The following is a 14653-nucleotide window of genomic DNA, read 5'->3' as shown; positions in this document are numbered from 1 at the left end:
GCGGGGCCAGCATTTTTCAAGGGCAGAGATAAAGAATGCTGGTAGAAAATTCTAGGGTGATGGTAGTTTTCTTTCAGCACTTCAGAAATACTGTTTCTTTCTTTTCTAGCCTCCATCTTTTTCTGATGAGAAGTCAGGTCACATTTCTATCTCTGTACCCTTTTATGTAGTGTGTCTCATTTTTCTCTGCTGCTTTCACCATTTTATTTTTGGCTTTTAGCAGTGTGGTGCTGAGAAATGTCATTGTTTTTGTCTTTATGTTGCTTGTGTTCCATTGAGATATTGGATCTAAAGTTAATGTTGTTCACCACATTTGGAAAGTGTTCAACCATTATTTTTTTAAGTATTTTTCTTCCCCATTTTGTCTCTTTTCTACAAGTGTTTTCTCCTTAGTTTTTATTGTCTTCTGTCTTTCAGATTGAATAATTTCCATTTGTTTCCAGTTGATTGATCCTTTCTTTTGCATCTCCAAACTGTTGTTAATTCCGTTTTGTGAATTTTTCATTTTAGGTGATGAACTTGTCAGTTCTATTTTTGTCAGTCTATTTTTTTAAGTGTTCCTTTCTTTGTCTTTAGTCATATTTATAATAGCTGCTTTAGTTTCTTTGTCAACTGCCACACTTACATCATCTTGGAATATATTTTTGTTTACTGCTTTTCTTGACTTTGGTTCACTTTTTCCTGTCTCTGACTGTATACTAATTCTTTATTATATATTGGACGTAATAATGATACATCGTAGTGTGTCTGTATTCTGTTATTGTCCTCAGAAGAATGTTGATTTTTGTTCTAGCAGACTTACTACCTTGAACTTACCAAGACTTGATTATATAGTTGGTTGGGTATGCCTGTTTCAGTTTTTTTCCTAGTCTTAGGAAGTATTAAGTCCTGGAGCTGATGCAAGGACTTTCTGGGGTTCCAGTGGAAGGCCTGAAATGTTAATCAAACCTCTCTGTATTGTGAGGATTCAAATTCAGACTCCCCTTCAGTAAATAGCAGCTCAGCCTTTGAATACCTTTAGAGCTTTCCATGGAGTCTCTCCTACAAATGGTCTCTTATGGGGCAATTCAAAGATTTCAGGGTAGTTTATGTGCAGATTTTAGGGCTCCCCTTCTTTGGTTCCCTCTTTTTGGGAATATCCTATCTCAATTTCTGGCTACCCTGATTGCCCAAACATAATCCTAAGACTGTAGCCTTTTACTTACCTCCTAGTCATCTCTCACCACCCAGACTGAGAGGTCCCCCTCAGGGGCAAAGTGATATAAATGTGGATCTTATCCAGGGCAGTGCAGTTCACTTCTTTTAAGGATCAAATTCCTTCTGTCTACCCCTTTTCCTTACTCTTCATTGTCTTATTGTAAGTATTTCCTGTGGGAAGATTATGCCAGGGTATGCTTCGGTACAATTTCCAGTATATAATTTCTCAGCTTTGTTTTATAAAAAATCCCAAATTAAATTGATCACCTAGTTACTGCCCTAGTAGGGCAGTTTAGCAGTCTGCCACGGCCAGCAAACAGTTTGAGTTGTTTTCCTATCACTGCTCTGAAGTTCTCCTGCCCCTTGGTATGTATGTCAGGTCTTTTTTGCTTTTGATACAATAACCACCATTTCTAGGTTGGCAAGGAGAGTGTGCCCCTCTCTCTGCCCTGGACACCTTGGCTAGGGAGTAAGTGAGTGAGTGCAGTTTGTTTTGGATACTGGCATGGTGAGACGGGTCTTCTGAAGGAGATCTTCAAGTAGTAATCCCCCCACTAGAAGATGAGAACCCTCCAAGAACTGACTGAATTAAAAATGAAAATTCCAGTCTAAGGATAGACCACTTCCTGAAACAAATTCCCAGGCATTTGAAAACCTTTGAGTTTCATTTACTAGCCTTTTCTATTGAGTAAATGAATAGGATTTCAGGGTAACACAGTATTTAAGAATATGCACATTACTCTTATAACTTGATAAGCTGAGTATCCCTGTCCAAATTTACATGGTCTAAATACCAGGCATGATTTCTTTCCACAGGAAGAAAAACCTACTAAGGGCTAGGAGAGGTAAAAGGAATTAAGTTGTAAGACAGCCTCATTTTTAAGAGACCTACCTAGCCAAGCACGTTTCTAACAGGCATAGTGTGTAGGTTTCATGCCAATGGCCTAGCAGATTTCATGCAACTCTGGGTAAGTCAAATGAGACCTAAAAATTAAGCAGCTCTTAGCCTTTCTTCAAACTTACATCCTCAGTATTCTGGGACGTTAGCTTCTTTTTTTGATTTTCAGTTTCTTTTTCCAGTAGCCCAAACTTACTATCAGGGTGTCATCTTAATTCTAAATTAACTTATAATTTATTTTTCCATGCTAAAAAGGGAGAAGGGAAGCTATAACCAAGCAACCAAAACAAAATGAAAACCTCAGTTCCTATGAGAGAGTGAAAATAAAAATTTATCTTGATCGCCTATGTAAAGAATAATCAAAATACTTCCTTGTTGCCTGTAGATGTCTTGGGTGTCCAGTTAGAATCTCTGTCCTTTATAGCAGCTGCCATAAAGGCTTGTGACAGGCAATTCAAAAAAGGGTCATTGTGTAATGTGGAAAGAACACACCTATTTTTGACAGTTGGTACAATTAAAATAGCCTAGCCCATCTCCCACAGTTACTAACTCTGTATTTCTTCCCTTTCTTCTTCAATTTCAACAAAGAAATAAACACACACGTGCACGCGCGCACACACACACGCACACACAGTGTAAACATTTCTCTAGTTTCCTAAGAAAACCCAAACTCCAAGCACCTTTGGCAATTTGAGAGAACAGTCAGAAACGTGTGAGCTTTGCTTAAGTCATCTGTTTTAGATGAAAAATGGAATCACTTGTATTTGGAGGAGATGAAGAAAGGGGCATACACTCCACGCTCCAGGGGCATGCTGCTGTTCCAACCGGGGCATTATGCTTTCTTTCCTCTACCAGTAAACTTCATGTGAAAAGGGCAAGTTAAGTTATTTTTTTTTTTTTTTCAATAAGCAAGGGCTGTGTGCTACCTGGCTTATTGGAAAAAAATAGGTGTAAAAATCACTTTGGGTCCCCAACCTGAGTATTTGATGTAGTTTTGCAAGCATAATGTTGAATTTTTAATGACTGTCACCTACTTTCCAGCATATTTTCTTAAACATAAATTGACGACTGGGGATGCACCCAAATCTGTCAGTATGGTATGTTATTTTGGAAAATATTACCTACTGAAACTTTATTTCCTGGAAATATGACATCAGTATAATTTTTTCTTTTGTTGTTTTCCTTTTTCTTTCTTTTGCTTTTCATGTATTCTCCCAATTTAATGACTGCTGTGCTCATTTATTTTAACTGTGTGTGTGTGTGTATAGTACCCATGTGGAATATTTTATGTCCCTTAAATTATTACTTAAAATGCTAAAGAACATTTTGTTGCAGAAGAAATGATAGCAGAAATTAAGTATAAACTTACAGAATATGGCATTTGCATAGAAATGAATACATGTAGATTTATGCATAAAGAGAACTCTGATTATCCAAATCATATTGCAAACTCAGTTTTATTTTCTAATCCCAGAGCTATTAGAATATATAGTACATGCTGTTGTGCTATTTATTTCAAAAGACTTGAACTTTTTTTCCTTCCATAAATCCACAGCATTTTAATCACTGCCTGTATCTCACACTCTCCCAAACATTGTGACATAAAATGAATCAGAGATGGGCAACACAGACATAAAGTGTATGCAGACAGTAGGACAAGGGTATTGAGCAAATAGATGAATTGAGTGAATGAGAGCTGGTGTGGGGACGTTTCTGTGTGTTGGAGGCAGTCTCTCTTCCACATGGTCTTATCTCCCTCGGCATTCCACATTTGACTTTGAAGGTTGTCCTGAGGGTGACGTGAAGCAGTAGAATGAACACCAGGCATAGTACCTGGCACGGAAGTGGTAACTCAGATGTAGAAGGTTTTGCTGACTTTATTTATTGCATGAGGAAATGTAGACTCGTGATGGTTCACTAACTTGCCTAGGTTGTCCAGCTGGTCAGTTGTAGAGAGATATTCCCTGCTGAGGTCTCTTAGATGACCCTTCCAGCCCTGCCCTTTACAGTACAAATTCTTTGCTCACCTTTTCTACCATTTCCATGGCTGAGGCTGGAGTGTGGTCAAGTACTTGAAAATAACAGCATACAGGAGTGCTGCTCTGTCTTAGGATGTTTTACCATGCCTCCTCCAGGAACAAGTTGCTTCCTAGTGAGAAGACATCCAACATGGTGGCCATGATGGCATTTTTTGAGAGGATTAATCTACCATTTGAAGATTAGAGAGCACAGGTTTTTATGGCTTTATAACTTGAGAGGCTGATGTCTTGTCCTCTTAAAAATACCTGTGAAAATTTGCAAAGGATTTACTACTTACTTACAAAGTAGGCACTAGTGAGAGTTTAATTAAGTGAGAATGACATTTTCAAGGGCAATTTAAGAAAGGCATTAGAAACTGCTATCAATGAAAAGGAGGGGTTGAACCTTGACTACTGTCTTTATAGACCCTGTGTTGGAGAATATCTTGAGTTTCCTGACCAGCAAAAGACGCATTTTGACTCCTTGATGACAACTCACTTTAGGTATAAACTCTTTTCCTGAAGACTTCATACAGTAGTATCTTTTAGAGTGCTGTGGTCAAAATTTTATTCTTAAACTATGGCTGATGCCCCCTTAAAACTTTTTTTTTTAATTTTGTATTTTTCAGCATGTTGCTTCTCTACTCAGAGACTGACTCTGAATTACTGCCCCACACCATTCTACCCAACTTTGCAAGTGTGTGCAGCCATCCTCCTATTTCCTGCGGACGCGAATTGTGTTCTAAGCTGGAATTCACGATTTTGTAGCGTGATGTGCTACAAAAGCTTGCCCTTTCCAACCTTATTTCTTGTCCTGCGTCCTCTGCTTTAGCCAACTTGGTCCCCCTTCACCCTCCCCACCCTCTCAGACATTGATGATTGATTGGTAATGCTTATCCACTGGGGATGGACTTGCTTTTTTGGTAGAACACTCTGGGAGTTGGAATGTGAGATAAAAATCTGTTTTCCATTTCTGGCCTTTCCTCTTCTTGAGTTTCCCTGCCTTATTTTACCATTTAGTCGACTGGTTCCTAATGGTGGCTGCCCATTAGAATCATCTGAGGTGAGGGGAGCATAAAAAGGGATAGTGGCTGAAGCATTCCCCAGACTATTTAAATCAGAACCTTGGGAGGGTGGGGTATCTTATGAAAATCTCCCCAAGTGATTTTAATGTGCAGAGAGGGTTAAGAAGGGCTGATTGATTCTGTGATCTTGGCCAAGTTACTTAATCTCTCTGGGCCTCAGTGTCTTCTATGAAATGGGGATTACATGCATTTATTGCTTGGGCTTCCTGGGAGGAGGATGTGAGATAATGCACGGGAATGAATTCTAGGAGGGCGTAGTCGGCGTTCTGTCCATGTTGGCCATTGCTATTGCTGTTCGTCTGTATGCTCAGCTCTCACATTCCCTCCTGAATATTCCAACTTGTACTTTAAAGCTCAACAGAAACCTCACTTGTTTGCTGATGACCGCACATACAAATTAAGCTCCTGTAACACCAAGACCTAAAAATGAGTGTTAAAATGAGACGGGGTGGTTTCTGTTTCACGTGACAAGCAGTCCAGGTCTGACGGTGCTGCTCTGCACCGGCCCTTCAGGACTCCTGACCCCCATGTTGCCGGGCCGTTGCATGTCCATCTTCCAGCCCACAGGAAGTGGGCCAGAACTATAGATTCAGCCACACGGATTGTCCTAAAGTTGGAGGTTGCTGACAATTTCCTCTTCCATCCCATCTCTTTGACCTGAACAAAGTCCCACTGAGCTACAAGAGAGGCCCTAACTGGGTGGCCAGCTGTTCAGCTAAACGGTGGCATGAAGGGAGATGAGAACTGAGAGAAGGGCAGGGGGCCTGAGAAGTCTAGGCCACTGCACTCAGCTTCTTCCTCTTCTTGCCTGCACATCTGTGGTCTGTGTTGCCAGACCGTATTCTGTATTGCACAATATGTTAACTACCCTTTCTGTTCTGTGAGTTTTAGTTATATTCTAGACTCCCTCGAGGTGAAGATGGCTTTGTATTCCTGCAGACACACTTCTTAGGAGGGTGCTAAAAGCATTACAGATGCTCATGTAGGTGCAGTCTTTGTTGAAAGAACCAGTGGCAGATTTTTGTTTTTTTTATGATTTTTTGTAACAGCTTTATTGAGATAATTTGCGTACCATACAATTCATCCATTTAAAGTATACATTTCAGTGGCTTTCAGTATATTCAGAGTTGTGCTACCACATCACCACAATTTTAGAACATGTTTATCACCCCAGAAAGAGATCCTGTACTGTGAATTTTCACTACCCCCTCCCAACCTCTACTTCCCCCAATTCTAAGCCACCACCAGTTTACTTCTCTCTCTATAGATCTCCCTATTCTAGACATTTCATATGTATGAAATTACTTGTCTTTTGTGGCTGCCTTCTTAGACTCAGCTTAATGTTTTTAAGGTTCATCCATGTTGTCACATGAACCAATATGTCATTCTTTTTTATGACTGAATAATAGTCACATGGCTATGACACATTTTGTCTATCCATTTATCACTTGATGACCATTTGGGTTTGTTGCCACTTTTGGCTCTTAATAATGCTACTGTGAACATTTGTGTATAAGTTTTTGTGTGGACAGAGCATTTTCATTTCTCTTGGGTGTGTACCTATGAGCGGAATTGCTGGATCAGATGGTAACTCTTATTTTTAGCTTTTTAAGGAACTTCTAGACTGTTTTCCCGAATAGCTGCACCATTTTAGATTACCACCAGCAGTGTTTGAGGATTCTGATTTCTGCACATCCTTGCCAACACTTGTTACTATCTGAGTCTTTAATTATAGCTCTTTTACTGGCTGACATGCTATCCCACTGTGGTTTTGATTTGCGTTTCCCTGATGACTAATGATGGTAAACTTTCTTTTTCTTGTCAGTGGCAGATTTTCTGCCCACTACACATATGTGCTCCTAGGTGTGTGATAACCACCCTTTTTTTGCCTGGATATTCCTAGGAATCTGACATGTTTTTATCAATAGAAAGTGCCTGGAGTGTTACCAGAATGGAGGGGTGGTGTGTGTGTGTGTGTGTGTGTGTGTGTGTGTGTGTGTGTGACATTCTTTTAGACTTGGCCTCTCACACTGGAAATCTTATGCTAAGGTCCTCTTTTTAATTATGTTTCACCAACAACATGGAAAACGTTATTAATGCTGACTTAAAAATTTGTTTGGCAGATAACCCTGAAAAAAACCACAACAATATTGCAAGAGGGTATGACAAAGGGCAGCATAAATACTCTAGGATTATTTGGCTATTACTGTGTTTTCATGGTCCTCACAACTGCATTCTTTTTCCATATTGGTTCCATTCTTGAAAAGTACCTGGAGAAGCTGTACATTGAATATGATTTTCTCGTTGACTTGCATGATGCCCACAGCATTGGTGTGTGGGCAGTCCTGAGGCTCTCGGTGTTTAGCAAGTCCATAAGGTCCTTGGAGGTGTAGCAAGGAGTAAGAATTTGTCATTTCAGTCTTCATTATTGACTTTTGAGATTCCCTGTGCAGAACGTGAAGGTGGTGGTGATGGTAGTGGTGGGCCTTTTAGTAGCTGGGAACAGTGTGGTGGTAATAATCTTGACTAGAAGATAGAGGCCTGGCTTGAACATGTAGCATACCTTGCATATGGGAGATGCTTAATGAGTTTTCCTTAATCACTGGATGAATAAAGCACTTCATCTCTGTAAACCTCTGTAAAACGCATCAGGAAACACCAGCAATTTGCTGATAGGGCTTCAGAAGTCCTTTGCAACTGTAAAAATTTCTGGTACAATGATTGTATTTCTAGCTTCCCAAGTTAAAAAACAAAATACACACCATTCTTTTCAAGGTGCCCAGTATATATCCCTCAGGGTCTGTGAGTGAGTTGTGTATGTTACCCACTGTTGTCCCCGGCTCCTTTTGGTGGGCAGAGAGCTTCCTGTTCCCGTGAACCCTGGGGCTGGAGTGACTCAGTTATAGAAATTAAATCACTTTTTTTATAATGCCAATGTAAAGTGGCCCTTAATGAATATTTGCCAAGCTGAGAATGACCGGTGAGGTCATTTTTAATGGGAGATTATATTTCACCATGGCTGATTTCTGTCCGATTTACTGCTATTAGCTCCTGAAGCCAGGCCAGCTGATGGAAGTGCTGGCAGGAGTTTCGTCTCCAGGCTGAGCGCAGAGATGGAGTCCGTTCCCAGATGGCGAGGAACAGCTGGGCCAGTGGCGTGCACACGTGGGTGCTTTGCAGGGGCCATCTGATAACGGGGGCTGCATGTTCCTATCAGGTGTTCTGAGAGAAACACTGCCTTGTCCTACACACAAAATGCAATCACTGGAGACCCTTTATCTTTTGAGAGGAAATATATGTGGGGTGCCTTTTGGCGGAATCGAGCCCTCACTCGTGTAGATGGTCATCTAAGCTTTTGGCAAAGGAAGTGGACGAGGAGACTAAATTCAGTTCCCTAAAACTTCCTGGGGTGAGGTTTCTGAGATTTTTTTTTAACCTACTTTTTCTTTACTTTCCTTCCCCCTCCCTATAAAATAGCTCTGAGGGAATCAGACATCCTTAACCTCTCAGATGCATATTCAGTTCTAGATCCAGAGTTAATGGTACTGTTGTATAAGTATGTTCTCCAGTGTCCCACACTTGAAAACAAGTGCCATTTCAAACACTAGTCATCCTTGTTATAATTAATATACAGAAAACTGTTGACAGAGGAAGCTGTCTTCTTGGTAAGGTCAGCTTTCACTCTGAAGTAACTGTTCTGTGTGGGACTCACTTATGACCACCTCCCCCTCCTCTTCTCTGTCCCCTCCACGTCCTCACTTTATCATCATTGCCTAGGATTATGGACTCAGGTTTCTTATGTACAATGCCACCTAGGAGCCTTGATAGAATCAGGATTAAGGATGACACCTGATTACACCCTCCTCTTTTTTTTTTTAAATATATATGTATATCTCTTGATTTCTCTCTTGTTCAGCAGTAAAGAGCAGTTATTGTTAACTTGAGGTTAGCATAGGTGAGTGTTTCATGAGGCAGCATGGTTAGTAGTTGACGATGCTTTGAATAAGCACACGACAGTCTCTCCGTGTATGTGTGTTGAAGTGGGCAGCTAAAACATAGAGGGATCCTTGTACGGTACCCAGTGAGTCTTGCATCGGACGTAAAATGTGATGACATACATGCTGTATTTCTCACAAAACTATAAGCCTCTCTTTTTAAAATCCAGTAAGGTGTGAATATCAGTAATTCACATGGGGGATAGGCCATGTCCTGCTCCATGTGTCTGAAATGACTCTTCTTTGATTGCTGCACCTTCCTGCCATTTTTCCTTACATCAAACCCAAATTCCTTTGCCTCTATTGATGTGTAATCCAGAACTTGAAATGCTTGGTACAGTTACTAGACATGAGGATCTCCTACCCCCTTTCTTCTGTCTCTCTTACTCCCTTCTCTGGAACTTCAGCTTTTCACTCCTTTGTTATATTCGTCCATCTGTTTGTTGAGAAGAGTTCTGTGCATCTGGCAGTGTGCCAGGTGCTGTGTTGGGCACTGGGCCAAAGCACTGAGGGGCCTATCCTGCTTTCCGGGGGGCTGGCTCAGCTAACGTGTATCTTGCTCTGTCATATGAGGACCCTCCACCCCCACACCGTGAGGGCGCAGCCCATGTCTTGTAGGGATACAGCTTTGACATTTCAGCACGTGGCAGGCAGCAGGCGTTTGAGAGACAGTCCTGGTGACTGTGGGCTGAGTTTGGAGGTATATGCTGAGGATTTTAAAGTTTCCCCTTTCCAAGCTATAAGATGAGGTCACTGCCTTCCTTTTCAGGAGGCTGTGGTTAGTATAAAATGTAACCATGTATGTGCCAGCACCTTAGGAAGGCAGGTGATACCTCCGGGGAAGTTAGCACCCATTTCATTTCCTACATCACCTATTTCTGTCCTCAACTATCTCTGAGCCTGTCTGTGCCCTCCTTCCTTCCTCAGAGGCAGGCAAGCAGGAGTAAAAATCCTCAGTGTGTCTGATTCCATCTCTCTGTTGCTTCCATGTATTTATTGAAAGTGCTACTGTTTCAGCACATCTCTCCCTCAGCGTATATGCCTATGTGGGGACTGTCACGGAGAACTTGACTCCACACTTGACAGGGACACCTGCTCTGTGTGTGTTTATGACCTCTTTTGCCACTTCTGTTCCTCCTGCACACGTGTTGCTCCTGAGTGGTGAGCATCTTTGAGCATAAGAAAAGGGTTTTTTTCTTTTCTTTTTTTAAAAAAATTGTTTTTTACATTTATTTCTTTTTGAGAGACAGCACAAGTTAGGGAGGGGCAGAGGTAGAAGGAGACACAGTATCCGAAGCAGGCTCCAGGTTCTGAGCTGTCAGCACAGAGCCCGACGCGAGGCTCTGACTCACAAACTGTGAGATCATGACCTGAGCCGAAGTCGGATGCTTAACTGACTGAGCCACCCAGGCACCCAGGGTTTTCTTTTTTTCTTGATGTTTGTTTATTTTTGAGAGAGACAGAGTGTGAACCAGGGAGGGGCAGAGAGGGAAGGAGACACAGAATCTGAAGCAGGCTCCAGGCTCCCAGGTGTCAGCCCAGAGCTCATTGTGGGGTTGGAACTCAACGAGCTGTAAGATCATGACCTGAGCCGAAGTTGGATACTTAACTGACTGAGCCACCCAGATGCCCCAAGAAAAGTGTTTTCTTAGGTTAAACCCAATATCCAAGCCCCTGCTGTACTGTGTGGGTCCAGGTGACTGATAAAACAACACAATTTTCACACCTAGGCTGTCTGCCTTTTGTGTAATACCTGGTTGACAATGCTATACGGTCAGTGCAGTGGTGAAGTCTTTGGTGAAAGACACACTTGGGCTGGTTTGGGAGGGTAAGGGATGAAACTGAATCCTGAACAGTAGTAAGAGCTGAGCTTCTTTGCTTACGTTATCATCTTTCTTTTCCCCTTGCCCTTTTACCATGAAAAAATTTGACACTGGGAGAAAGAACATCAGGTGAATGTCAGAGAGAAGAAGCTTCCGGTAATATACTGTGGCAGAATCCAGTCCCTTTTTTGAAAGTGCTTAATATATAGTAAGCTAAATCTCCCCTGAAGCGGTAACATTAACCTTTTTTGACCTGAATTTTTGTTTTTTAACCAACCTTATATTGCAGGGTCTTTCTCTAGGTAGCAGTGTCTTCTGTGTACAGACTAATAAAAAACGTCATTGAATGAGTTTTTGTCTTTGTGATCAAAACAAAACGGGGAGCTTTCCTCTTAGATGTGCTGAGACCCCTTAGGACCTGGGAGGTGATGGGGGATTGTGCTCAGTTTCCTGGGAGTCAGGTTACTGGTGGTTGGATTTAGGGAGTAGCTCCATCCCTCCCTGGGAAGGCCAGCACTTTCTATTTCTTCCTTTCATGGATCCCTCCAACCCCAGAGCCTCAAGCCATTTAACTCCACTTCTGGACAGCATTGCTTATGCAAACTCGTCACTCTGTAACTAAATAGAAAACCCGTCATAAATTAATGGAATTGCGAAGACAACCCTTATGGATTAGTTGACGAACTGCCAGGTGGAAGAGAAGGAAAAACGCTGCTCCAGCACAGGTCTCTCTGCTCAGTCTGGTTGTCCGTGAGCTGAAGAGTCAGCGGGGAGAGGCGAAGCAGGTGCAGCAGGTGTGTTTATTCAATCAGCCAGCACTTACTGAGTGCCTGGTGATGGGGCATGGAGACATAACCTTCCCATCACCGCCTTACATCCTAGGAGGCAAGTGGGCACATGTGGAGGAAAGAACGAGATCACTCACTGCTGTGAGAGAGACTTGAGAGGGAGGCAGCACTAAATCCTAACTAAATTCTGGTTTGGCATGGGAAGGAGGAATTGGGCCTAATTCTTCCGTGGGTGAATCTTGAGCTGGGTCTTCAAGGGCGGGGCTTTAACCAGGTGGTGAAAGGGTAGGGGCAGAGGAGTGACTGCAGGAGTCCTCAAAAAAGTCATTTCATCAGATCTTTGCAGCAACTAGGATCCTCATTTTGTGACTGTCTTGGCATAGCAAATATAGGGGTCTGTGCCTGTTTTTGAAAACAAAGTTTTATTGGAATACAGCCACGCCCATTCATTTTCCTATTATATGTGGTTGCTTTCCTGTTATAATCCACAGTGGCATAGTTGTGGCAGAGACAGTATGGCCTGCCAAGCCTCAAATATTTACTCTCTGGTCCTTTGGAGAAAAGGTTTGCCAACCCTTGGCATAACATATTGTTATTCCTTGAAACTCTTTATGGAAAGGACCCACACTGTCAGCAACCAGGCTTTCCTTGCAGGCCTTCGTGGACCTGTTGGTTTATGTTACCATCTGGTGGTTTCTGTTCACTCCATGGTACCATACCTCTAACTCTATAGACTCTAGTTTCCATAATTTCTGGCTCTGGATGTCTGGAACTGGTGTAATGCTTACAGTGTGTGAAAGAAGGGGGGAATTTCTCCGTAATCATCCCTCTAAATGTCTGATTGCCCCGACCCCCAGCTGTTTCAGACTCTGCTGTCTTGGATCCTGTGCTATTTATTTGCTTGGTAAATGTTACCAAGCAAAATCAGAGACAAAAATAGGATAAGTAGTCACTGAAAAGTGCCTCTGTCCTTTGGTGAGGCATTTGTTAGTGGTTTCTGAGGCTGGCTGTCCCCTTACAAGTGAGAAAGGAGGAGAGCTATAGGGAGATGTACCACCTCAAGCCTGCATTTATCTCAAAAACGCAGAGAATGCGTTTCTAGAAGATCCGTGCTTTTGAAATATTGCTTTCTTAGATAGAGTATAAGTGGCATGGAATTATATAACGAATGCCAACTTTTTAAGCATGCACTGTGGTCTGTGGCGAGAGTCAGCTGTTGGGAGTGCCAGACTAGACTTTGCACAAGTATTAGCTTACTTAATAAGAGCTGGATGAAATAATGGTACAGTTATTTCAGTGCTACAGACGGAGAAACAGAGGCTCTGACAAGCTAAGTATCGTCCATGTTCACTACTAAATGACGCTGCCTCCAGTCCATGAGAAGGAGGGTATTGATTTTATGCTGTAGTTATCCAGGTGGAGGGTGGAATGGTGATGAGAACACTGAATCAAGAGGTGAAGAATCTGTTTCAGACTGTCAGAGGAACTAATTTTCAAGGGACAGGTACAATTTCTGTTTTAGCCCCAGCAGCCACCAACGTTGAATAACACTGTCAAACAATACTGTAGTTTGGGATCTAATTTCTCATTAGTACTTTGAACAGAAAATTGTCAGCCATAAGTGTGGCATTTTCCAAACGTGTCTGGAAAATACAGTTGGTCCTCAAAGAGAAACATGTAGTTTTAGAGCTGTCCCAGTTTCCAGCTAAAATGATCATTCCTAAACATAAGGCTGATCTTAACTATTCCTTTCTTAGAAGCCTTCAGTGCCCTGCCCTTCCCTTCCCTCAGCTTAAAGTCTTTATCAGGGCAGGGACGCCTGGGCGGCTCTGTCCATTAAGCATCTGACTTTGGCTCAGGTTATGATCTTGTGGTTCATGAGTTCCAGCCCCACAATGGGCTGTCTGCTGTCAGCACAGAGCCCTCTTTGGATCCTCTGTCCCCCTCTCTTTTTGCCCCTCCCCCTGCTCGCTCGCTCACTCAATGTCTCTCTCTCTCTCTCTCAAAAATAAACACTTGAAAAATAAATAAAGTCTTTATCAGGGTGCTTGCTTGAAGTCTTTCTGGTTTGGGCCCTGCCTGATTTCCTTTCTGACCACTCAGTACCTCCCATTTCTGCATTCCACTCAGTGTGCGTCCTTGCATTTGGAGCCTGTTCCTTGAACACCATCTCTACCTTGCCCCTTCACCTGGCATACTCCTGCTTCATCTTCCTATCTCCACTAAGATGTCACTAGATCCAGGAAGTCGTCTTTGATCCTAGAGACTGGGGTGGGTGTCCTTCCCTTGGCCCGCCCCAACATAATGTCTATTACACTGTTGTTCAGTGGTTTACTTGTTTGTCTGTGGTCCACCACTAAACAGTAAGCTTTTTAAAGGCGTTCTTTTTTGTTCTGACTCTTGTCATCAAAAGGAATAGGAATCCCCTAGAGCTAGCTAATAGAAAGGGAGTTTATTGTGAGGAAATATTTGAAGCATAAGGAGATCTTTGCAGAAATGTAAGAACCACGTCCAGAAGATGCTGTACCTTGCTGATGTGTCTGGTTGCTTTCTCCTCCTCTGTACTACCGTTCTATTTGCCTATTTTTTGCCAGCTTCTCAGCTCAAGCACATGTCATGAAGGTATTCCTGACCTCAGTTTGCACAGCCTGACATGGCCCTGGTGGTCCCTCCCAATCTCATGGCTTCATCTCCTGCTCTCCACTTGTTTGGTTTCTCTTACCAAGTTGCAAATTTCCAAGCAAACCCTCTGATTGGTGTAGCTCACCCGTTCAGGCTGGGCCACATGCATCATAGGTCTCTGGCCATCCTATAGGTGGGCTGTTCTTGGGCCAGGTCCTCACTGCAGA

The 14653-nt window shown here is 42.5% G+C and overlaps 1 protein-coding gene across 6 annotated transcripts in view; it reads left to right on the top strand.

Moving 5' to 3' along the window:
• MGAT5 (alpha-1,6-mannosylglycoprotein 6-beta-N-acetylglucosaminyltransferase) overlaps positions 1-14653 on the top strand; it is a 342230-nt gene that overhangs the window by 181390 nt on the left and 146187 nt on the right. For 5 of the 6 annotated variants that reach the window (XM_053909465.1, XM_019454374.2, XM_019454368.2 and 2 more), the window contains one exon: positions 8247-8363. The exons of the other annotated variant lie outside the window; for it this stretch is intronic. In XM_053909465.1, the coding sequence (XP_053765440.1) occupies positions 8247-8363 (117 nt within the window). The remainder of the gene's footprint in view (positions 1-8246; positions 8364-14653) is intronic. 6 annotated transcript variants of the gene reach the window in all.

Source organism: Panthera pardus, unplaced genomic scaffold (assembly GCF_024362965.1).
Source record: "Panthera pardus isolate Hobbes unplaced genomic scaffold, ASM2436296v1 HiC_scaffold_10, whole genome shotgun sequence".
Taxonomy (NCBI): Eukaryota; Metazoa; Chordata; class Mammalia; order Carnivora; family Felidae; genus Panthera; species Panthera pardus.
Note: the sequence above shows the minus strand (reverse complement) of the source record. Positions and strands in the feature narration are given on the sequence as shown.